General features: G+C 34.2%; 2 protein-coding genes across 2 annotated transcripts; one reads left to right on the top strand and one right to left on the bottom strand.

The window, feature by feature from the left end:
* The first annotated feature begins 6,912 nt into the window (after positions 1-6,912).
* On the top strand, positions 6,913-11,354 carry LOC114733455 (WAT1-related protein At4g19185-like). The gene is made up of 7 exons (XM_028920925.1): positions 6,913-7,264; positions 8,073-8,135; positions 8,252-8,368; positions 8,733-9,018; positions 9,420-9,575; positions 10,353-10,504; positions 10,756-11,354. Exons 1-7 carry the CDS (start codon positions 7,059-7,061, stop codon positions 10,952-10,954), a joined length of 1,179 nt encoding a protein of 392 aa, XP_028776758.1. The 5' UTR covers positions 6,913-7,058; the 3' UTR covers positions 10,955-11,354.
* Positions 11,355-14,647: 3,293 nt separating this feature from the next.
* LOC114733449 (probable carotenoid cleavage dioxygenase 4, chloroplastic) lies at positions 14,648-17,063 on the bottom strand. Its single transcript, XM_028920917.1, has one exon. The coding sequence runs from the start codon at positions 16,834-16,836 to the stop codon at positions 15,052-15,054; it is 1,785 nt and encodes a 594-aa protein (XP_028776750.1). The 5' UTR covers positions 16,837-17,063; the 3' UTR covers positions 14,648-15,051.
* Between the last annotated feature and the right edge of the window lie 8,085 nt (positions 17,064-25,148).

The following is a 25,148-nucleotide window of genomic DNA, read 5'->3' as shown; positions in this document are numbered from 1 at the left end:
TGTAGAATAAATGGAAGTGATCAGAGATCAGAAAGCACTAGCATATATAGAAAAAGAGAGAGCGACAGGAGTGTATTATAAATAAATTGAAGAAAATCATTATAATCGAACTAGTTTCAATACTCATCACTCTAATAAGCATCATAAGCTCATTAGATTTGAATTGTCTGTATCTTATTTGGATGGTTCAGATTTAATTTCTTTTTTTATTTATTCAAAATAATTATTTTAATATGTATATAATCTAAAATATAGATAAACTCTTAACTATCATTCTTTTAAAAAATAGTTTTTTCTATTTAAAAATAATTAATTAAAAATTTTAAATCTAGACTGTTCAAATAAAATATAGACGGTTTAAATCTGATGACCTTAGAGTACTTATCAAAAGATAACAACAAAGTCAATTATGCTCACTTGTTATTGGAATTTTTTGTAATTATATTCTTTTATGGGACCTCCCGATATTTTTTTTAAAAAAATTATATATTACCTCTGGTCCTTAATATAATATTTGGTTTAATTTTTATTTTAATCATAAATATACGATCCAAATCTATTTTGTCTTTCATATTTATTCTTTTTTTTTTAAGTAATCCTTATAATGATAGTAATTATAGTTAATATACTTGACTAGTAAGAATATTTTTTAAAAAAATAACATATATTTGTTATAAATAATTAACTTAATTATTTTTTTAATTTACTTAAATCAGTTAACTAAATTTTATATTAATGATAGACAGGAAATAGTTAAATTATACTACTTTGGAGTTGACTCATTGTCAACCTTGGGAGTACCTACTTTCCACAGGGACGCGGATGCCTTCACGTCATGATTATTTCAAGGGAAAATGACAGATAAAGAAGCTCCAAAATGTGAAATGCCAATTTGGGAAGCTAAGGAAATGTAATTACCCATAGGGAAGTCCTTCCCAAATTGGGATTTTGGAAATTCAGTGAAATGACAAAAATGCCCTTTGTTCTTTTTTTTTTTTTAAAAAAAAAACCCAGCCCCTCACCGGTGGCCGGCGACCGGCGACCACCGCCGGCGACCGGCCACCGGCGGCCGCCGACCGCCTCCGGCCACCGGCGGCCGCCGACCGCCTCCGGCCACCGGCGGCCGCCGACCGCCTCCGGCCACCGGCGGCCGCCGACCGCCTCCGGCCACCGGCGCCGGCCACCGGTGTGGTGGCTGCCGGTGAAGGATTTTTGTGACAAGATTTTTTTTTTTTGGGAATAGGATAATATTGGTTCAAAGTGGCGGGGGTGGGATTTGATCCCACAACCCCTTGGCCACTTGGACCAACAAAAGGATGGCCATTGGGCCATCAAAGATTTCTTAACCTTATAATGCAAACAAAAATATAAGTTAACTCTTTTACTGTAACTCCAGCTCGTGACAACAATTTATCTGAGGATGACAAGTCTTAATTGAGAAATAACAAGTCTAAATTTGATATTAACAAAGCAACTTTTCCTTACACATAACATAGCAGCATGTGCATTAATTAAAAATGATCATAATTTATTTAAAAATGACACGTCTTTACTATAAAATGACAAGTCTAAAATTGATATTAACAAGGCAACTTTTCCTTATACATAACAAGAAATAGCATCTACGTTAATTAAAAATGACCATGATTTATTTGAAAAGACACGTCTTTACTGGAAAATGACAAGTCTAAATTTGATATTAACAAAGCAACTTTTCCTTATACATAACAAGAAATACCGAATAAATTGTTGTTATTTTTCAACAAAGACGTGTCATTTTTAAATAAATTAGGAAAAGTTGCTTTGTTAATATCAAATTTAGACTTGTTATTTCTCAATTAAGACTTGTCATCCTCAGATAAATTGTTGTCACGAGTTGGAGTTACAGTAAAAGAGTTAACTTATATTTTTGTTTGCATTATAAGGTTAAGAAATCTTTGATGGCCCAATGGCCATCCTTTTGTTGGTCCAAGTGGCCAAGGGGTTGTGGGATCAAATCCCACCCCCGCCACTTTGAACCAATATTATCCTATTCCAAAAAAAAAAAATCTTGTCACAAAAATCCTTCACCGGCAGCCACCACATCGGTGGCCGGCGCCGGTGGCCGGAGGCGGTCGGCGGCCGCCGGAGGCCAGTCGCCGGCGGTGGTCGCCGGTCGCCGGCCACCGGTGAGGGGCTGGGTTTTTTTTTTTAAAAAAAAAAGAACAAAGGGCATTTTTGTCATTTCACTGAATTTCCAAAATCCCAATTTGGGAAGGACTTCCCTATGGGTAATTACATTTCCTTAGCTTCCCAAATTGGCATTTCACATTTTGGAACTTCTTTATCTGTCATTTTCCCTTATTTCAATTGGTTTTGAAAATTTGGCTGTATATTTATAAACCGCGAATCACGTTACTTCTTGAATCAAGACCATACAAATTAAAGCAAGGACAATAATGGCCCAAAGTTAAGGACGCATGTACACGTGTTATTTCTTTTTCTTACTTTGAAAATAGTTTTCCTTTCTAAAAAAAATTGTTTGATAATTTGCTCTTAACTAAGTGTTTCTTTAAAAAAAAAAATTTATTCTTAGAAAACAAAACGATGTTTAGTTTTTTTTTTTCATTTCCTTTTAAAAAAAAATCGTGAAATCATTTCTTCTGCACTTGATGTTTTTTCTCATATTTATTTAAAGACTTGAGTTTTCATTAATCAGGGTTAAGAAACTAAAGGAACCTAACTGAGTTTATTTTGATCAGTTACCACTTACCAGCTGTGGATTTGATCTTATCAACGCTCACAGGGAAGCCTACATTGAAGTCTGAAATTCACATTGAAAGCGAAAGTTTTGGGGGGTACTAGTATTTTAATTTGCATGTTCTGTAATCTTTATTGGAAGGCACCTGTACTTAATTATTACTCCTTTGGTTCTATTTATAAGAAAGAAAATATATTTTTTGATCTTATTTATAAGATACCGAGAGAAATTTTTTGTATGAATATACAATTTTACCCCCTATTTATTATTGTGTTGACTTTGTTTATATAAGATATAACATATATATTAAATAGAAATGAAGTTGAAAAGTTATTAAATTTTAAATAAGAGCTAATAAAATTTAAGATTTTTTTATCTATATAAAATATATTTAAAATAATTTATAAACAGGACAAGAGGAGGATCATTTAGGGAACAAGTGGAAGAAAGATTGAACGCATGGGGTATTAACTCGTAGTGGAGTGGAGTTATCTTGGGGTTTCGGCAAGGGACGACGTGTGGTGGGGCCATTTGGATTATTTGGTGGGAAATTTCACAGTGATTTTCCCTGCGTGAACTTGTTGCGCGGGGGATGGAATACATATTAAATTAGCACCCCATTAATTTGACTTCCTCCTTATCATAGAGCTACGTGTCGCCTATGCATTTTATTCATGAGCTGGAGACTGCTTTGAGTTTTATATATATAAATATATATATATTTCTAACTTTAAATATAAAAATTACTACCCCAGTCCTAATTATAAGAACTAGTTAACCAATTTAAGAAGATTAAAAAAATAAGTTAAGTTAGTTATTTATAATAAATATGTGTTGTCTTTTCTAAAATATCCTTATTAATTAAGTGTATTAGCTATAACTATTATTATTAGAAGGACTGGTTTGGAGAAAAAATGTATAAATATGAGAGACAAAATAGATTAGGATCTTACATGCAGGACCAAAATAAGAGTCAAACGAAATCTTATATTAAGGATCGGAGGTAATATAATAAAGTAATTTACTTTGTCTTTAAATTTATATCTCTCTTGAAATTATTACAATTTATTAGACTTGTTAAAAAAATTTTATTGATAATGTAGGCTAAAATATATATTTAATCATCTAATTCTAATTTATGTAAGGTTATAATATACTCGTAGTCCCTCAATTTTAAAAAGTATATACTTTATCATTTAATTCTGAAATTCTTAGGTTTAAGTGATAATTTTTTTAACAATTGTGGTTGGTTATTTTGAAAACTAAACTTAATATGTTAGTATTTTATTTGTTATTAATAATTTTAGGATTAAACGACTAAAAATATATTTTTTAAAGTTAAATAGTCAAATTAAAATCATACATAAAACTAAAAGATTAAATATATATTGCCTTCGATCCTTAATATAAGATCTCATTTAATTTTTATTTTGATCCTAATTATAAGACCCCAATCCACTTTATCTCTCATGTTTACGTTTTTTTTTTCAAAGTAGTCCCTTTAATAATGGTAGTTCTAACCAATAAATTTTATTAGTAAGGATATTTTAGGAAAAACAATATTTATTTATTATAAATAACTAACTTAACTTACTTTCTTAATCTCCTTAAATTAGTCAACTAGCTCTTATAATTAAGATTAGAGTTAGTAATTTAGCATTAATAATTCAAGTAGATAGTGTATTTTAATTGAATGGCCGCACATTGAAGTTGCAATTACATATGAAAATATTAGAAGTCTAGTTGAATGACTGGACAGTAAAGTCCCATGGAAATATTCAAAATCTTGCACAAAAATATAACCACTCCATATATATTGTCTTACTATATATGAAGGACCAAAAATAATAATAATAATAATAATAAATCCAATGATGGCTGGGCCTGGTGAAAAGATCATTTGTCCCTTACAAATGAACTAATATCTGAATCACACTTAAAAGATATGCCCCGTATATTTAACACCCAGTTGTCCCTTAATGTGATTGTGCATGGCAGAAGAATATCTACGCAGAAGGGAAAACATAATAATATATAATACAATCAGTTAATACCGTGTTAAAATTCTAAAGCTAAAAAGAAAACTAACAAAATTCAAAAATAATTGTAACAATTATATTTACTGTCATTAAATACAGTTAGAATTCTTAATTATTTAAAAGGGGAGTAGCATAAATTTTTTGAAAAATGTATTTCATCCCACGTTAACCTCTAATTATCTCACACCTAATCAAGGAAGGATATTTTAAAATAAGGTCACTAAAGACTCATGTCTTCTTTTTTTTTTTTAACTCAAAAGGCATCTTATATTTCTCCCTCTAATCCTATATATAAGCAATACTCTCTCGGAAAAGGTTGGTCCTATACACGAGTAACACTTTATATTTGTCTAAAAAGTTTAATTTATTTTTGGAAAAATGGCAAAAAAAAAGAAAAAAATTACATACAGGGATCGGTTTACAAAAATTATTGTCAAGACCTATAATATTGTTATTAAAACCCATACTAATTTTGTCATGAGTATTTATTTGCAATTTTTCTACTTTGACTTTTTTTTTTGCCGTTTTTCCTATCTCTCTCATTTCTTTTTTTTTTTTCACGCTCTCTGTTTGCCACTCATTTTTTATTATTATTTTTTAACTAACTTTGACCAATATTTTGATTTAGTGGTTTTTTTTACAATAATTTTAGTTAGTTGTTACTTGGTGCTTCTATTTTTATATATGCAGTCAAAGGGAGTGTGCAATACGGTACTTTTTTTGGGGCCAGCAATATGATACTACCCAGCAACGTCTTATTAACACACACACGCACATATAATTTTAGAGCATTAGACGCATTTGCGGGATGTTTGGCCACTATAAAAAGTACTTTTTAAAAATATTTTTTTTCACAAATTAAAATAAAGTTTTATATATATTTATTTTTTATATTATAAAAATATTTTTAAAATTATAATTTTGATTGCATCTAAATATCTTCGGAGACTTGGAGGCCGGGACAGCCTGGGTTGCCATTCTGAGTTTTTGGGCTTTCTTCTCTAACACCGTGTTCTGTGCTTTCCTGAGCCTGGGCCAATGACTCTAGCAAACATTGGATAACGACTGCAACCCGCGACTTATATGTCCTTTGGTAACTAATTTTTTTTAATGTTTTTTTTCCTCTTGGGGTTTTTATTCATTTCTTTTCGTTATATATAACTCAAAGTATTTTCAAATTATTTTAGATTTGAGATTAATTTCTGTTAGGCTTGAGGTATTAAGGTTAAAACCTTTCTAACAAGCGTGCTTCTTAAAATTCGAATTATGTTCTCCTTCTTATGAGGTGAGACCGCTTATCATGTCAACTAATAATTTATTATAGGCTTTTTAATTCATTTCTAATAGTGTATGTTTAGGATTCTAAAATGGAATCAAATAAGACCATTATTGGTAAAAGGAGGGAAAAAGAAATGATGTGTTACATTATTTGAGAGTTTTATTGCAAGAATGAACAATTTCATTAAACCACTGCTTTAGAAATGTTCTAAAAGTGATAAAAATCAAATTGAACTGGTTATAATAATAATAATGAATTTATGGGACATCTTAAGCCATTTCACTTTTTTCAGAAAGAAATAATCCCAAATAATATTGTGAAATTCTTTTCACTCCGTACATTCCATCTCACCAGGAAAAAAATTCCCAGACGCTATCAAAGAATAAAGCCACACATGAATACAGGCCCTCCTCTTGACAAGTGAAACCAGGCTTGATGAGAGAAGCTTTTCTAAGTGCTTGTTTCACATATGTATTTCTTACAACATAAAATTTATTAAAATGAACTAAATCAAATATTTAAGAAAGGATTACAATCAAATCCTAAAAAAATGATTTAATTATTTTAAAATTTATTGATAATAGGCCATTAAAAGTTTTTGATAATTAAATTTTTTTCTTAACCTCATGATAATTTACCAATGCATAAATTCAAAGAAGCCGCCTTTTGTCAGCGGAGTAAGGGCACTGCCAAAGGTACTGTTTCAAATTAAAATTACGTTGCCATTCGCAGTGCCCAGTGGGCAGTGGGATATTTTTGACTTAATATCAACTCAATAAAAATACATATTTATTTCATGTGCTCTGCACGTGTCTCCGAAGAAAATAAAGAGGGAAACAAGTCGTCGCAATCAAAATCCGGCGAGGGAAAGGCAAAGACGGTATAGTCTCTTCGAAACGAAGCATCAGATTTGTTGTGCATTTGGTGATTTCTGGTTTCCTGCTTCAACGAATCGAACATCACATACCGTCTTGTCCTCCTCTCTTGTCTCTCTGTGCCAATGGCGGCTCTATGGGGATCGCTGGCCGCAGGGGGAGACATATCCAAGGCTCATATGGCTATGGTGATGGTTCAGCTTTTCAGTGGAGGATACCACGTCATCACCAAAGTAGCCCTCAATGTTGGAGTCAACCAATTAGTGTTTTGCGTTTTCCGTGATCTCCTTGCCCTCGCTATTCTTGCTCCCATCGCTTACATCCGGGAAAAGTATGCCTTATTTGCTCTGAAGCTTGTTAGATTCGTTTCGTCCCATTTATGTTCTTGGTTTTAATATTTGAAAGATTCGACGGAAACTACAGTTTAGTTCTCATCTTCGGGTTTTTTAATGTTTTCTTCCGTTTCCCTTGAATAAAATCAAATTTTGTAGGGTTTTTCTGCCCCCACAAGTTTTCTGTTGCCATTTAGTTCCAAAAGAGTTTAATTAGTTGGGATTGGAACCTCTGACGCCTTTTTTGGTGGATGGGGGATTGGCTTGTTAATTGCCTGTGATGTTAGCGAGCCCTTAATCTTCTTCGTGCTTGTTACTCTCTGGGATGTTTGGGCTCCTCTATGTTTATGTGATTCGTCCCTCCAAGTGCTTCCTATGGTGTTCATATTAATAGATTCTCCGCAATGCGTATAATTGCTTGCGTATTAACTGATGCACTGATTCCGTTGTCTACGTTTTCTGGCCGCATGACTCTGGGCTGTTGGTCATCCCTAATTTCACGTGACAATGTGTGCACAAATTTTTCGATATCTGGAGCTCTTTTCCTGCTAATTTAAATCATGCAGTGCGAGCTGATGTATCCTGCCTGAGCTCTAGCTCGACGTCATCAATTATCATCCCCACTCTGGTTGTAATTGATAGTCATTAGTTTTTTCTGGTGCTTTAGTGTTCCCATATGGCTGTATCCATATGAGTTTGGAACTTGGATGATACTTTGTTTATTGCTGGTTAATGCCACGCCAAATTCGCACATTGACATATTCTAACAGCTGCAATTATTTGTGATGTGTTCCATCTTATTTGCAGACGGACACGACCACCTATAACTAAACGCCTCCTGATATCATTTTTCTTTCTTGGATTAACAGGGTAAGGTTCTTGATGTAGTCAAACCCTTGTTAATAATACTATTTTATGAATTTATATGAATGATACAGTGTTCTATTGACTGTTTAGTTTCTTTTTGTTTTGTGATTCATGATCAGGATATTCGGCAACCATCTTTTGTTTCTTATTGGTTTAAGCTATACTAATCCAACTTATGCAGCTGCGATACAGCCAGCCATTCCAGTCTTCACTTTTCTTTTGGCTGTAATGATGGGGTCAGTTTAACTATTCTTATCAATTTCAACTTGAATAGATGACGCTACAATGTCTATTTCCTAGTGTTCTATCTTTCCTTGGAATTCAATCAAACAGACATGCATGCTCTTAGTTATCTGAAGAACAAGACTCTTATTGTGGAAGTTTTCATTCTTTTTCTCTATTTTCTGGAGTTCTAGTGAATAACCTCACTGTTATGGATATTGTTTCAAGTTCCTTTATCTCTAAGCCTATAAATAGTGGTTCCACATTCCCTTGTAAATCATGATATAGAATTTATTCAATAATTTAATACAATTTTCTTCTCATTCTCTACCCTTTCTTCACATATAATTATTCTTATACATAAACTTGTCCTTGCAGTACAGAAAGGGTGAATTTACTCAGATATGAAGGTCTGGCAAAAGTTGGAGGAACTCTCATCTGTGTTTGTGGGGCCATATTCATGGTTTTGTTTCGTGGTCCAGCATTGATAGGATACGCAGATTCGGACATTTTAGAACATAGCGAAATAACTGCTAGAGGTCAACCTGAACCATATGGATGGTTAATTGGCGGTTTAATGGATCTTGGTTTAGACCATTTTCATCTTGGGGTTCTGTGCTTGATTGGAAACTGCATGTGCATGGCTACTTTTCTGGCCATTCAGGTACATTATCTTTGTGCGTGTCCTTTACATGAATTGATTTGAGCATCAAGTGGAAAATAGTAATTATCTATTTCACTTGTTTTTATAACCTTGGTAGTTCTTGTAACTTGAGAATTTGGCCTCTAAACAGAAATTAGAGAACTTTCAATACTCTTATTTCTTAATATTTTGAAGTTTTCATCTCTCTGGTTTCCTTCTACTAGAAACACCACTGTCTATTTGTTTTCAAATGAATTTTGTTTTACTAAATGAATCACTGTTAACATTAGTCACCCCCGATTTGTTTGCTGTTTAATTAGTTATGAGTATGACTACTCAAATTTCATGAACTACTTCAATCTTGAATTTTTTTGTGGTTAAATATTTGGCATCTTTTAATTATTGGCATGAATAATTTTCAGGCTCCGCTATTGAAAAAGTATCCTGCAAATCTATCTGTCACAGCATACTCTTACTTTTTTGGAGCTCTGCTAATGGTGACCACAGCATTTTTCATGACCAACGAGTCAACTGACTGGAGCTTGACGCCATCTGAAACATTTGCTGTTATTTATGCTGTGAGTCAGTTTTTAATTTCATCAACCCTTATCAGTTATTGCTCACCTTCCTATGCTTCTCGGTTTTGGTCCATTTTACATGATAAGTATTTCATGTGGCCTTATAATCTGTGAACATTGGTCATTGTTTGAACGATAAAATGACCATATGCCATTTTTGGAAGTTATCTGAACAAGATTCTGTCATGCAGTCATACTCATTAAGACATGTTCAAGTTTATTTATATATAGCTTTCAAGTTACTGTAACCCTTCTCGCTTGTATGAACTATAATACGCTTTTTAGGGAACTATGAAACTTGCCTGGCGTGGCCATTGATAGGGAGACTTAATTTTAGATGGATCTCTTAGATTAAGATGGAATTTCTCTGACATGATAAATTAGTTCTGGCTGATGTATCCACGGTGTTAAAAGGATGGGGATCAAAGATGATTCCACAGAAGTTGAAAAGAAGATGCGTATTCTATCCAAGAATTTGTTAAAAGTTTATGCCCAGAGGCGTGAGAAGGGAAGAAGTAATTCACCAACAATTAAGGTAAAGCGCTAAAGGGGTTAAATAGTGAGGGGTAGGTTCCCCCCCGGGACTAAAATGAGTCCCAAGGCTTATCAGTCTCAGGACAAATCTCACGACTTAAAGAGACTGTTTCTATTGGAGCAAGAAAGTTGTGCAAGTTGTCTATAATCTGACAGTTTGAAACAGTAATTCGGCTGTCTTTGCATCAATATTTTAGTATCATTGTAGTATTTTTAACCGGTATATTTTTGTGTTTTAATCAGGGAACCATTGCATCTGCCCTTAACTATGGACTCTTGACATGGTGCAACAAGATTTTGGGTCCGGCTATGGTTGCCCTTTACAACCCGCTTCAACCTGCAGCATCCGCCCTTCTGTCACGAATTTTCCTTGGAAGTCCTATTTTCTTGGGAAGGTAAAAGCTCCTATTATTTGTTTGATTTATTATTAATTTGATGAGGTGGCTAGGTTGAGAGGCCTTTATTTATTGGCTAGTCCATTTCTGAGCAAATTTTTACTAGTTCAGACTTAATAAAATGTCTGATCATGTTGAACCTCCTGAAGTTCGACTATTTCTTTCTAGTTTCTACAAAACAAAGATATAATTCTGAGATACAAGTTTATTTGGGTTTCTTATTATTTTTACTTTTCGATCTATGGCGGCAGTGTCCTTGGGGGATCTTTGATCATTGCTGGTCTATATGTGGTGACTTGGGCAACTTGTAGAGAAAGACAAGCGGCACTTGGAGTTATTCCTCAGGGCTCCTGGGTCTCCGAGCAAATGAGTCATACCGATGGATTAGTGAGCAAGAGTTCATTTCAGTTAGGTCACATTTTTTCAGGGTCACCGAAGTCTTCTGATTAAGGAAATGAATCATGACACTCGTTGTCGAGCCTCGTTACGATTTTTCATCATGTTACTGCTGCTATGATTTAAATAGGAAAAGCCGTATTGATCTTTGTCTTTGTAGATGTTGATACAAAAGGACCATGCTAGTGTTATCAGATCTAATGAAGCTGGTTCCTATTCCAAATTGAGTTTTGAAAGTGCAATCTTTTTTGTACCTTGAGCAGCATACTCCTCCATGTCAGGATTTTCTATACAATTCAAACGGTATTCTGGACATGGACATAGCAATTGTCGGAAAGCATCACCAAAGCAATGATGTACAAAAATATGAAGAAAGTGATATCCTGAAACCTATGATCACCTTCCACCTCATTGATATTGCAATCTTTGTCAAATGACGTCACTATTATGAGGATGTTGCATTCTTCCTTTATAGGCTCTGGTTAGCAGGTTCAAGGGTTGGGGAGCGTCCGTCAGTAATGACTTCAACTTTACGAATTCCTCTATCCCAACAAATGTCCAGGCCTTTACCAATGTCTTTGAGGATGGCAGTTGCAACTTGCAACGCGTGACTGATAATGGGTCCACCATGCGATTTTATATTGGAAAAATGACATTTAAGACCTTCTAAGAATATTAATGATAATTACATTATGGTGTTTAATATAAGTTCTAGTTAATTAATTTGAGAAAATTAAAAAGTTATTAAATTACTTAATTATACCATATTATATGGATTATTAGATTATATATCAATTTATAAGTGAAGTAAATTAGTTTAGAAAAAATGATAAATATAAATAATTTAAAGTAATTTAATAGATTTCTTAATTTCTATAAATTAGTCAACTGCTAGGTTTTATATTAACGACGAAGGTAATATTAAAAATTTGAAATTCTCAAAAAAATCATGATGTTTTTTTTTTTTGCTGAAATTAAAAATTTTCTAAGTTAATTTTTTTTCAAGACTCGTTTTTCATATTTTCAGTACACATTTTTCATATTTCCGGTGCTTATTTTTCACATTTTCAATATTGATATTAGCATTTTTAATAATCAGTTTTTAAAATCATTTTCATGATCATTTTAGACATTTTTAGTGCTCATATTTCATGCCACTCTTGGAGCTTTGTACCAAAATTGAGAACGTGTGGTGCCGTCTAGGAAGACAATCGTTTCAAGGCACGTGACGTAACCACTGTTAGAATACCCACACTTGAGGGGTGTTTGGTAATATTGAAAAGTGTTTCTCAGAAGTACTTTTTCATAAAATGAAACAAATTTCTCCACATATTTACTTTGTAAATTGTAAAAGTATTTTAAAATTATGGTTTGGTTTTCATCCAAACACCCCTTAATGAGACTAGGCACGTTTCTTCGTAAATTACATGAAAGTTTTAATGTAGTTCCATTATTATAAATTTTAGTATATTTTTATCAATAAATTGTGTGGCAATGTTGTTCAATTAGTTATTTCAAGTTGTTTCGTCGATTACTTGTTTCTTAACCATTGTAATTTTTATATAATGTATTGTCCCTTCTTTTTTGAAATTAGTAACAGGAATTTGCATTGATTTTAGTGCGTCATTAATTAATTTATGGAGATCAAAAGTATAGTCAGACCGGTAAAACTAGCCACCTTCTTTATCTTCTTACACATAAACACCCCCCCCCTCACGCGTAACTTTCCAGAATTAATTAATTCTTCGTCCATATTCACTTGATTTCAATATCTATTTTGTCCCTAAATATATGCCATGTTAAAAATTTTAAATATAATTAGAAATTTCTCCCCCATACCATACACATATTAGTATATTTAATTAAATTTAAAATTGAGCAATATTTATACCAAGTTTTTTATATTTATTATGTCAAATTCTCTAATCACACATGATCATGTACCATATTTTTAAAATATTAATATTTAATAGTATTTAATTATAAATCCATATGAAATGAAATCCCATTTAATAGTGATGCTTCCCAACTAATTCAATAAATTCAAATTCTAATTAAAATATTCAAATGCAAAATTAATTATTAATTTTTTCATTTGAACTTCTGATTGAGATTTCATTTAATAATGGTGCTTCCTATTTAATTCAATATATTAAAATTTTAATCAAGATATTATTTAAATATTATTAATTGAATATATTCAGATCTCATAATGTCATACCCAACTCATTGGGTGTTACAAGATTTCAATAATATAGTTGATAATTGATAGTTGATAGTTGATAGTTGATGATGACAGTTGACAGTTGAAGATTATTACTTTTTTTAATAATATTCCTGTTAGATGAGTAATACCATTTATTAGCGCTAAAATTTATAAAAATACATTTAATATTTAAATAATTTCAAAATAATCTTACAAAAAGTAGTATTCCATTAATTAAGTTCGAAGTTTATAAAATAGAATGAAGGAAGTAATATTTATGGGTAATAATCATTGTCTGGCCCCAGACATGAGGCACAGAAATATGATTCCAAAGTTAGGCCATGAATAATGGCGTAACAACAAAAACTTACTTTGAAGCTGTTCATCATATTTGGAGCGGGCTCCCCTCCACTGCCCGTTCCGCTCTGCTGCCCGCCATTACGTAAAACGGTGTCATTTAATATCTTGAGCTATTTTTTTTAATAATATTCAGTATCTCAAAATAATTTAACAAGCTATAACATTTTCTTAGAAATACCCACTATCCTAAAATAATACTCTACAATATTTTTTTCAGTAACACCCAGTATCTTGTAATAATTTTTGGTACACGAGTATCCTAAAAATAATTTTTTAGCAACACCCAGTATCCTAAATATTTTTCTCAGTAGCAATAAGCACCCTAAATTTAAGGCACTGAGTGCTACTTTGAAAATACTTTTAAGGTAAAAATTATTTTAAGATAATGGGTGCTAAATATTTTAGAATATTGAATATCTCAAAAATTATTTTAAGATATTGGGTGTTTCTAAAAAAAATCCTATTTTTTAACCAGAGGTTTCAAATTCAAGCCCTAGGTACATAGCAACGATAATATATAACTCAATGGGAGCAAGGTGCCCTCCATAATGAGCCCATATTCCCGCGTTCCAGATTGGTTGATTGCTGAAGGCACCAGATACCAGAGGTTACCATAGAAAAAAAAATGGTGCCGTTTTGGAGAAAGGAGGGTACCGCGTAGGAGCAGGCGGCGGAGAGAAGCCTGCTCCATCATTCATATTTGGTGTCAGTTTTCAAAACATGGTAAATGCATTAATAAACTTGAGAATTACGTAGATGGGCATCATATATCTAATTTCATTTTGGACCGCCCTGATAATATTAAAGAGCGTACGTAGGTGGGCATCATATATCTAATTTCCAGTGCAAGCCACATTCTTTAACATTTCTTTTTTTAAAAAATACAATTGCACATTTTGATCCCAAGTTTTAAATCATAAATTTTAATCAATCAAAGAGCAAAACAGTCCAAATTTGTATTAAGTTATGGGGACTAATATTTTAGATAGAAAGAAATTTGAAGGGGAAAAAGCCTATACTTTGAAACATAAAAACCAAAACCAAAATAAAAACAAATTTAAGAACAAAAAATTATACTACTAATTTTCTTTACATCACATTTTAACGTAGTTTTGGTGAAAAACTTGATACAAAAAGTAATGCTCTAAATTATTGGCGCCTTGGTGCTCTGAATTTTCAAGTTTCTACATGTAAATCTCTTTAAACTTCATTTGTTCTGTGCCAAAAAAAAAATCCCAAAAGCTGAAGTTATATTAATACACAAATAATTATTAAATTATATGTGGATGATTTTTTATTTGTAAAATAATAAACAAAATAGTGGGATAAATGTGGAAAGTGAGTGAGATTCATGATCAAATTTTAAGGCTAAAAGTTTTCTATAATATGGTCATTTATAATTATATACATTATGGACTATGGAGTACCTGTAACAGCCCCGGTAACTGCCCCGGATTGCTCGAAATAGGCAAAATAAAAATAAGTAACTCCGAACTTTACCCATATGCTATTATGTATCTCTGAACAGTGGCGCCACGTGTAGACGTCGGTGGCCGGGTCCCATGAACATGAACGATCATCATCTTCACCGAAGCTTTCTCAGATCACTTTCCCTCACAAAAAGCCCATGAAATCCGTAAGGAACTCGCCGGGGCAGCCTCACCGCCGCCACCACATCGAGCTCCGGCGACTTCGCATCCATCACCAAGAACTGTGACTCTCCTTTATTCTCGTCGTGCACGTACGTCACCACATACCCATCGTCCTCCTCTGATTCTGGGTCCTCTGGGTCTCTCGCCACGAAGAATGGCTCTCCGCCGTAGCACCCTTCTCCGAACATTCTGCAACCAACCGTACAGTCACGTCTTTCTTCTCCCTTTGACACGTCCAGCTTCACCACCCCTGCGATTTTCGGCATTGGATCTCCAATCGCCGCGTACACGAACTTGTTCTTCTTTCCCACGTAGGCTTGATTAATCACCGCGAAGTCCAGATTTCTCGCCGAAATTGGCTGTCTTGTTACAATCCCAGTTCTGAGATCGATCCTTACTTTCTCCACCATGGCGTGAACCAGCTCCATTCTCTCTAGCGTGTGCTCCACGGATAGAATATTCGGTGCTATCAGAACTATTTCGTTTCCATCTTCACTGTCCCAAGCGTTAATGGCGTGGATTATGTTGAACCCCGGAACATCGAACCATTTTATCTGAGACTCGTCTTTGGCGTACCGAGGAAGCACTCCGATTCTCGAAACTTTGGACGGGTCTGAACCCACCGGAGATCCGCCGGCAAGCATGTCAAGGGGGTTCATTCCTATCTGTATATCAGCAAAGATGGCGTATTTTTTGGTAATGGCGAAGTCATGCAAGAAAGAGGGTCGGACCATGGAGAAAACAGGCACGTCGGGTTGCTTCGCCCCGTCGGAATCGAAACGGAAGTAGGTGAGGAACGGCGGAACAGGGCTGTAACGGAACGCGAAGGCCTCGCTGGTATCTGGGTCTATCTTGGGATGAGCAGTCATGCTCATGAAAAGCTTCCCATCAAAATCGTGACGGCCTTGAGTCTCTATATCACCATTTGGTTTCACTTTGACTTCATAAGGAAGATCAGACTCTCCCAGAGCAAAGAGACGATTCCCGAACAGAGCCAAGCTCGTGTTAGCCAAACCGATTCCATTAACAGGATTGTACTGTCCCGTTAAGACTCGAGCCGCAGTGAGGGACCCACGAGCCGCAGAAGCAATAAGACCATTGAAACCTGAGAAGACATTAGGAATCAGAGGATACCCAGCCTGGTTCTCAATGTTGTATTTATATGTTTTAACATATCTGCTGCAGAGAGTGGCTTTGCCTTGAGATATGAGAATGGAGTGAAGCATGCCGTCGCCATCGAAGAGATGGTAAGGTCCACGAGGGAGGAATTGTGGGTTAGGACCGTTTCGAATGTAGGCACCGTCAAGACAAGCAGGGAGAGAACCCTGAATGATGTCACATTCTGTCGGAGGCAGTTCATCGACAGGAGCGAAGTTGTCGGAAAGAACATATTTTGGATCAACAGAAGGTTTGATTGGCGGGTCGATGAAATTGTTGATGATGGTGTCAAATGAATTGAAAATCAACGAAGGGAGGGACTGCTCCGTCGGTCTTCTCTTTACCACCCTTCTCGACCCAGCAGTCTTGTGGGCGGTGGTGGTGGGGGGTGGTGAGGGAATAGTTTCGGCGGGTGGGGGCTTTGGTGAGGTAGTTGTAACGGTCTGGGACGGGGGTTTGTCTTCGATTCTGACAGAGGAAACGGAGAGACGAGGGACATAAGGAGAAGGGGAGGAAAAGGATGAAGAAGAAGAAGATACAACGAAGGGTTTGGGGACCATTGTGTGGAACAGAGGAGTGAGTGAGGAAGAGAAGGAAAGCTCAGAAGTGATCAGAATGTGAAGGTAGAGACAGCGGGGGGGTTACTTATGAGAGATGAGAAGGAGGGCCTGAAGGGCAAGCAGATTTTTTTTTTTTTTTTTTGGGAATTTAAACCGTATTCAGTAAGAGTCAATACAAAACAGTAGCAATGATGCTAGATCCCCTCATCATACTCCGCCTCTTGTAGAAGCTGATCAAGAGTACAAATCAACAATTCTTAAAAGTCCCTACCACAAGGTAACATACTATCCTCTGTTATGCTTTTAAAAGGGTGAGAACCGTCACAGCTTCTAATGATCAGATTTAGGGCCTCTATGCAGTCAGAAAACAGGAGAATATTCTTAAAGCCCTTGGCGCAAGGGAAAGTAGATTTCAAGAGGGTTTGAATGAATAATTAACAATAATAAAACACTAAATAACAGGAATTTCCAATCTGGGACGTCAGGAAATGCATGGGTTGTCATCCGATACTGTTGTTGAGAACTACAGGAGCCATGTATGACAGTTGGTGATTGATGACTCTCACCTCACAGAGCGAAACGATGTGTTTTACCCAATTAACGGTGAGTTAACAAATGGTGGTCGGGAAACGGTGGCCAGGATTATCTATCTCTGGCCGGGACACTTGTCATTGCCAAGTTTACCCATCCTCAAATGCACCCTGTAAACGGTGCGGTTTGGATTCAAACCCATTGGCCGCCACGTGATTCCCCCGAGAATACACGGCATGACAATGATCGTGTTCATTTTTATCTTAAACATCATTAAAATCGTAATTTTAGTAGAAATAATGACTAACGGGAATTAAACTGAGCCCAAAATCACTTTTGAGTCATGTAATTATACTACCTTCGATACTTAATATAAGAACTCATTTAATATTTATTTTGATCCTAAATATATTATCCTAATCCACTTTGTCTCATACATTTATTCTTTTTTTTTAAAGATAATCTTTGTAATAATAGTAATTTTAACCAATACACTTAATAAGCAAAGATACTTTAGAAAAAAAATAATACATATTTATTACCAATAACTAATTTAAATAATTTTTTTACTCTGATAAAATTAGTCAACTAATTCTTATATTAAGAACTAATAAGATAAGAAGGAAGAGCCCCACTCCAAGGACAATAATGAAGGGCGCCAATGTGTGCTTCCTATAGTGGTCACCATAAACCATGCTATTTTTTTTCCTGCTTTAACTTTGTCCAAATTATACCTCCTCTCTTTCATTTTTGAAATATAGTCCCTTCAATCCCCAACACAGAAGCTTAAAAAAAAAAAAAGACTATAATAAGAAACCACACATTTTATATCCAATTTGAAAATTGAACCCCATTATTCATATGACTTTTGGTTTTAAGATTTTACGATTTACTGTCTCTTATTTAAGAAATTAAAATTATCAGCAATTTGATTGGAAAGTTTATGGATATCATAATAGTACATATATAGTTGGGCTCTATGGTCCCACCAATGTCCTTATCAACCAATACAATCCAATAATGTTGCAATATCAATCCAAGGCCCTAAGGCAAGCCAACGTGGGACCCTATTTCATGTGAACCTTTATTCTGAAGATATTTCAGGATGCCTTACTTCACAAATTTAAATTGTGTGGCTCAAAGCACCCATATTCCACATCCAGTGATGCTGATTCGCCGGTGTCAATTTTGGCAAGCATTAAATGTGCCATCACTTATATTATCCTGACGAAAATTTCACATCACTTCACAAGAATTTCAAATGTACGTAAAATTTGCTAAAATTTAAGATCGTCTCTCCGTTTTCTCTTTTCCTCCAGAGAAAACACAATTGCTATCCATGCACATATAGGATCAGTATTTTACATTTCACTCGACCAATTTTGCAAATATATACCTTTGCCTTTAGGGATTGGGATACTGAGCGATGGAGAAATAATAAAACGTGCAAAGTTGGCATTAGGAACAGTAGTACCTACTGCGTAGGGTGGGGGCCACGATCATCACAAAAGGAAGCAAATTCCAACAAAGGCCCATTTACAAAATGAAGAAGCTATCCATATCTGTTAATTACTTACAAAAGCATAGCACATCAATCACGGTTTAGGAATCGTTCCGGTCACTCTGTTTCTAATTTTAGATTATCAAAATGTGTAGCTATGGCTTTGTCATTATTAATGAAAGACGTGCATCGACCATACGTGATTGTGCCTTTTTGAGACATTTGTATAACCAAAGATCAAATATAATTGGCTGGACTAATCAAGCACCATGTCACGTTGAAGACGAATTCTGAAGTGAAATATTTTATGTCTTGACAAGGAAATTGAGTCAATTTTGGCATTGTAATAATTACAAAGGTTTAGGGGCGTATGTGTAATTTCCGATGGAACAATGGATATACTCACACGCCACTGAGGGGGTGTTTGGCAAAACCAAAACCTAGGTTTCAGAATCACTTTTCCGTAAAACGAGATAACCTCCTCCACATGTTTACTTCGTAATCCGTAAAAGCACTTCTGAAACCATGGTTTGGTTTCTATCCAAACACCCCCTGAATCACATAATTAACTTATTTTTCCCTGCACAGCAAATAATAATACCGGATTAGAAGAAGAGCTGATAGTTTTTCCTTTTTAAGAGGAAGTTTGACACTCACGTAATTTCTGACTTCTGTTTGTGTCCCATTTAAAGCGGGCATAGACTTACGCATCAGGAAGTGGACTGGTAGGTCTTTCCTGATATTTTTATAACAAGTCACCTACGGTGCTTTAATCTCCGAACCCAAAGGCTTCTTTTTTCCAACACCTAACTTATTATGAAGCAACCAATTAATTCAAAGTATGGGTAGAGACGAATTAATAAGTCAGACAGAAGCAATATTGATGAATAATATGGATGAGATATTTAGGGTTGGAGGTGAAGATGGAACCAGATGAATTGGGCAAAAGGGACCACCTTGAAGTCTTCAATCAATTAGCCTTTCTAAAACAGTTCACCAAATATGTCTCCATCACTTATTGTCACCACAACTTGCTTCACTCCTGTTCCTTCCATCACACGACTAAAGAGCACTTAGCACAAGGTTTCTATCTATATATGTGTGTGTGGGATGGAAGAAAGCATAAAAGAGACTTGGGCAACTTTTGAATCAACTTTCTGCACATCAGTTAATGGAACCATATACACACATATATAGAGAGGAATGCTTTTTTGTAGTTTTATTGGCCAAAATATAATAAGATTCTAAGCCGGCTTAGATCCAACTCTTGAATAGCCTTTTCCGGTGGCTGTTCTGTCAAGTTGCGGAAGCAAATCAACAAAATTGAATCTTTTGCATCCATAAATCCACATAGCAACCCAGGAAAAATCAAGATATGTTTATAACACGCAATAGAGAACGGACAGTGTATCGTTTTTAGCAGAGGCCAAGGCTATTAATATTGGGAAAGCAACACGTTCCATGTCAGCTGATGGGGTTGCTGCTAGCTGCCACCAGATGCCCCATCCACCAGCGCCACAGCTCCACATGTCAATCGAAAGAGGCCTTATTGCATTGAGTGAAACAGAAACTTTTCCCCATAAATCATATATATCATATTTGCGTGCACGCTTCTTTGAGAAAAGTTGAAGGAAAATCACTGTGAGATCTTAAGAAATGAATGTGGCCAGTAGGAAGTCTCAATAACCAATAAGCAATTCGATTTATTGGTGACTTTGTTTGTTCTTTGGGAACTCGTAAATAATGACTGTCCCAAGAATTTACTCAATAAGATCATGTTTTCTCCTATATCAGCACTTTCTGCTGGTACGGAAGCTGAATAGCGTGAATGTATAGACCATTTTTGTGTACCTATTCAAAGATACAGCATGTTTCAGATCTAAATCATTTTTACTCGTTTCTCTTCTTCCTCAAACTGAACATGGTTGAAGGATTACTTTTATGAAACTTATCAGGCAGATTCTGTGTAGGACAAATTAAAGGAGCTGATGTTGAAAGGGAGTGATTCTTAATGTCAGTACTGAGGAGCCGCAAGCTCCATTAATAATATCCCGTGCATGGTGATTTCAAAGGGGTACATAGAACCCACATTTTCTAACAGTTTAGTTGAACTTCTTCAATTTGACACACTTGAAATCTTTATGTTTCATTTCGTGTTCCGTCACTTTGTTTTTCGTTTTTCCTTCTTCGTTTTGAAAAAATTTAGATAAATGGGTCTCATGAACTTATTAGAGTTAGGACATACCTCCAAGCTCATAGGATATTCACGAAAGTGCTCACAAATCACCCACTAACAAGGTTCTCACATCTTCAGTGAGATTGAAACTCATGATTTTATGGATTGTGAGCCGCTTTCTTACCGACTAATCCAACTCTTGTTGACTCATCACTTCAATGGACCTTGCTTACATGACCGGAGTTAGAAGTTCTGACTAACTCGTTCATAATTGGGCTTGGAGTATACATTGGGCCCGTAACGGTAATAGTCCATTGCCGTATTCAGCACATGGGGCCTCTGGTTGTTGCGCGGGGACTGTGGGTCATTTTGGTTGTCGTTTATTTCCATGGGTCAGGGTCTTGTCAGTGTCGTTTTGTGACGGACCTAAGAATAAAAATTGGAACCCGGTTTTGTGGGCATAGGGCCATCTTGATGTATTCTTCTGTTTGTAGTTATGGGCTGGGTCCATCGTCCTGTCATTTGGGAAAAAAAAAACTAATAAAATATTAAAAGAGACGTGCCTTTAATTGAAGGCAATCAGCCATCATTTTTCAATTTTATTCCTATAGATTTAACAAATCTAGAGAGAGAGACAAAGTAAATAGGTGTGAGAAAATATAAAATATGTTTTTAATACCATTTCTTTAATAAGGACAAATATAAAAATTATCAATTTAATGTATTTTTTGATTTATGGGCTTGAGATAGAGCAGATGACTTGTACTCATACCCTATCAAAGATATTGCATCCGCATTTTTTTTAGCTAATTGACCAACACCTAAAAGTAATATTTTAATTTTTGAAAAAATAATTAGTTTTGAATAACTTTCTTAACTTCCATAAAATATAATTAATTGAATGTTATATGGAGTATTTTGGTGTGTTGTTGAATTTCTGAAGCTCAGACTTGGTGCAGTAATTGAAATGGGCCCACCTAAAGAAATGGACAATGTCTCCCTAACTTTCTCATGTGTCTCTTAAATGCCTTTCCACATACCCTTCCCTTCCTTTTCACTTTTCCTTGTTTCTGGTTATTGTTGATTTCCACACTGTCCTCCCCCTTTTTCGTAATCATGGTTTAATTATTCCGGGCCACCATTCACCACTTTGTATTTCCTTTTTTTCTCCCTCCCATAATATTTAATATAAATAAATTCACAGGAAAAAACATATTTTAAATCAACAGATAAAGCTTTGTCTCCTCAACCTCAGTTATTACCTCATGTCTGGTCATAAGATCTTATTTATAGATTATAAATAAAGTCTTATAATTAAGGCTGAAGGTAGTATTTAACAGCAATGAAACGAAAGTTTGTTGGCGAACTTTTATAAGTAGGTAACTCACATAATTTTTTGTCAAAAAAATAAACGCTTCTTCGGGGAAAAAAATACAAACGCTCCTTGGTTCACATATAGTAATTCAATTTAAATAATGGAAGTTTAAAAATTAAAAGAAGCGAGACGCTATAAGCCGTGGTGTTTCACAGTTGGATTCTATTTGTTGGGGGCAAAAATGGAAGCGTGGGGGGCGTAAATGAAAGACTCAGCAAAGAGGACATTCTCGTGACTCACATTAATTGAGGACTCGTCCCCGTCCTTGGTCCTTGCCCCCCCCTTCTCAGCAAATCTACGGAACAGAAACTTTTATTCTTTTTCTTTTTCTTTATTTATTTATTATTTGTTAGTTTCTGACTTCAACACATACATGCACAGTACAGGCCCAAGCCGGCGACGTCGGCGATTACTTTTATTTATTTATCCTCACATGAATTTAGAACTGCTGTTTATAGCTATTTTTAGAATATAATTAAAAGTATATTTGGCTGTTTCTGCCATGAATGAGTCCAGTATCTGTGTAGAAATAGTACATATATATGGCTGCCTACGTATTTTTAACTTAGTCGCAGCAGGGAACCCCACGAACAATTAGTCATCATCAATCAAGTACTTAATGATTACTTGTATGATTGTGACTGATTAAAAAAAATTGGAATACAACGAGGTTGCAGGGCATATATATAGGGAGATTATGGTGTCTTTCATAAATTTTATTTAGATTAAAATATATATTTAGTCTTTTAGTTTTTGTATAAAATTTTAATTTGGTCACTTATTTTTAAAATGTATACTTTTAGTCATTTAATCCTAAAATTTTTTTAAAACATGATAACGTTAAGATCTTAAATATTGATATAATATTTTTAAATATTAACATATTAAGTTTAATTTTCAAAACATCTATAGTTGTTACAAAAAATTATCATTAAAGCATAATGATTTTAGGATTAAAAGATTAAATGTATGTTTTTTAAAGTTAAGGGAACAAATTAAAACTTTGTACAAAGTTAACAGATCAAATATATACTTCGGTTTTTTATTTATTTATGGCTTACTAATTATGAGTTTAAAGGATGTTGTGACCTTTATTATCAGCAGCTCCTAATTTTATCATAATAAATGACAATGATAATACCAGCTTGAGTTGGGTGATAATGTACGTTGTTGTTCAAGTGGGGACATCAGGCTGGTGAATAGTTTTGAACCACATGCACTTACAAAATCTGAGGAGTATATATCTTCTAGACACATAATCCGATTAAACGTGTATGAAATGACTAATTATAAATTTGTAAAAGTAGCTTAAGTGGGATTAAACTCGCGATATCCGAATCTGTTAGGCTATCGTGTTATACATAATTAGGTAATTAGAAAATATGAATGGGAAATGAGAATGTTGGCTTGTGGGTGAGGCATTGGAGGTGCAGTGGGGTTTGGTGGTTTGTTGAAAATTAACTTCCAAACTTCAAAAATAATCTAAGAAACAATAATGCTCTGGAAATTGAATCAAATGGATTAGTTTCACCTGTGAGCATTGCAAAAGTCCAATGCATTAAAAAAAAAATCAACTCAATATACATCAAGAGCTGAAAAATTAATAAATAATCACTGCAAGTTAATATCTGCTCTTTTTATATGTTAATTGATGATTTGTAAAAAAGAAAATTGTAACCAATCACACCAATTTAACCAGCGCAACTTCCATTTATGCTGTAAAGTTTGAAAATTTTATCACGTTGATATTGATGAGTCATGAGTGTGCCAAAAAGAAATAATTTGTTATTCTTTTGACAGCTATAATTACTCAATTCAAGTTCATTCAATTGAGAAATATTGATAATTGTAACTGTGATATTATCTTCAGTTCTAATTATAAGATCTAGTTGATTAATTTGAGAAGATTAAGAAAATAAGTTAAGTTAGTTATTTGTAATAAACATGTACTTTTTTTCTTAAAATATTATTGCTAATCAAGTGTATTGACTAGAACTACCATTATTAAAATAAACTTGAATTATATTAAGTACCGGAGATAGTATAATGGTATTACGAAAAGGTTACAATTTTTTTCCTCACGTAATAAATAAATGTCCTTATTTTAACACCATCAAATTTTATTTTAATGGTTGATATTCTTTTTTTGAATTCTCCTATATAAATCTAAAATCACTTATAAATATATGTAAGTCGAGATAAAACTCTTTTCACATACTTATTTTGTATTCCGTAAATTTTAATTAAAAAATTACTTAGTAATATACTACTATAATAATACTTTCAATCTTTAATATACGAGCTAGTTGACTAAATTTAAGTAGATTAAGAAAATTAATTATGTTAGTTATTTGTAATAAATAGATGTTATTTTTTTTAAAAAGTTCTTAACAATAAAGTATATTGGTTAGAACTATCATTATTATAAAGACTACCTAAAAAAATAGATAAGTTTGATAAATAAATAAATTAAAATTTTATATTTAAAATTAAAATAAAAATCAAATAAGTTTTTATATTTATGATTTAAATTAGTCGGGAGAGCGGTAGCAGGGTAGCTTCCGTTCAGGCTTCAGAGGCATTCGAGATTTCGAAATTTAAAAATGAAAAACGAGGATTTGGCCGTATCGCCGGGCTGTATGTTCCAACATGGATTGGAAGATTAATTATTATTATTGTCCGTTTGAAAATATGGTGAAGGATAAGAGATCCAAATGCCATTTGCATAT

The sequence above is a fragment of the Neltuma alba genome, unplaced genomic scaffold (assembly GCF_004799145.2).
Source record: "Neltuma alba isolate B1F8T4 unplaced genomic scaffold, ASM479914v2 tig00012998_pilon, whole genome shotgun sequence".
In the NCBI taxonomy this organism is placed as follows: Eukaryota; Viridiplantae; Streptophyta; class Magnoliopsida; order Fabales; family Fabaceae; genus Neltuma; species Neltuma alba.
Note: the sequence above shows the minus strand (reverse complement) of the source record. Positions and strands in the feature narration are given on the sequence as shown.

Excerpts from the sequence above, each read along its gene's own strand:
- LOC114733455 (XM_028920925.1), top strand. The coding sequence starts at position 7,059 with ATGGCGGCTCTATGGGGATCGCTGGCCGCAGGGGGAGACATATCCAAG. Across the intron at positions 8,136-8,251 it reads TTCTTTCTTGGATTAACAGG|GATATTCGGCAACCATCTTT; the intron begins GTAAGGTTCTTG and ends ATTCATGATCAG. Across the intron at positions 9,576-10,352 it reads CATTTGCTGTTATTTATGCT|GGAACCATTGCATCTGCCCT; the intron begins GTGAGTCAGTTT and ends TGTTTTAATCAG.
- LOC114733449 (XM_028920917.1), bottom strand. The coding sequence starts at position 16,836 with ATGGTCCCCAAACCCTTCGTTGTATCTTCTTCTTCTTCATCCTTTTCC.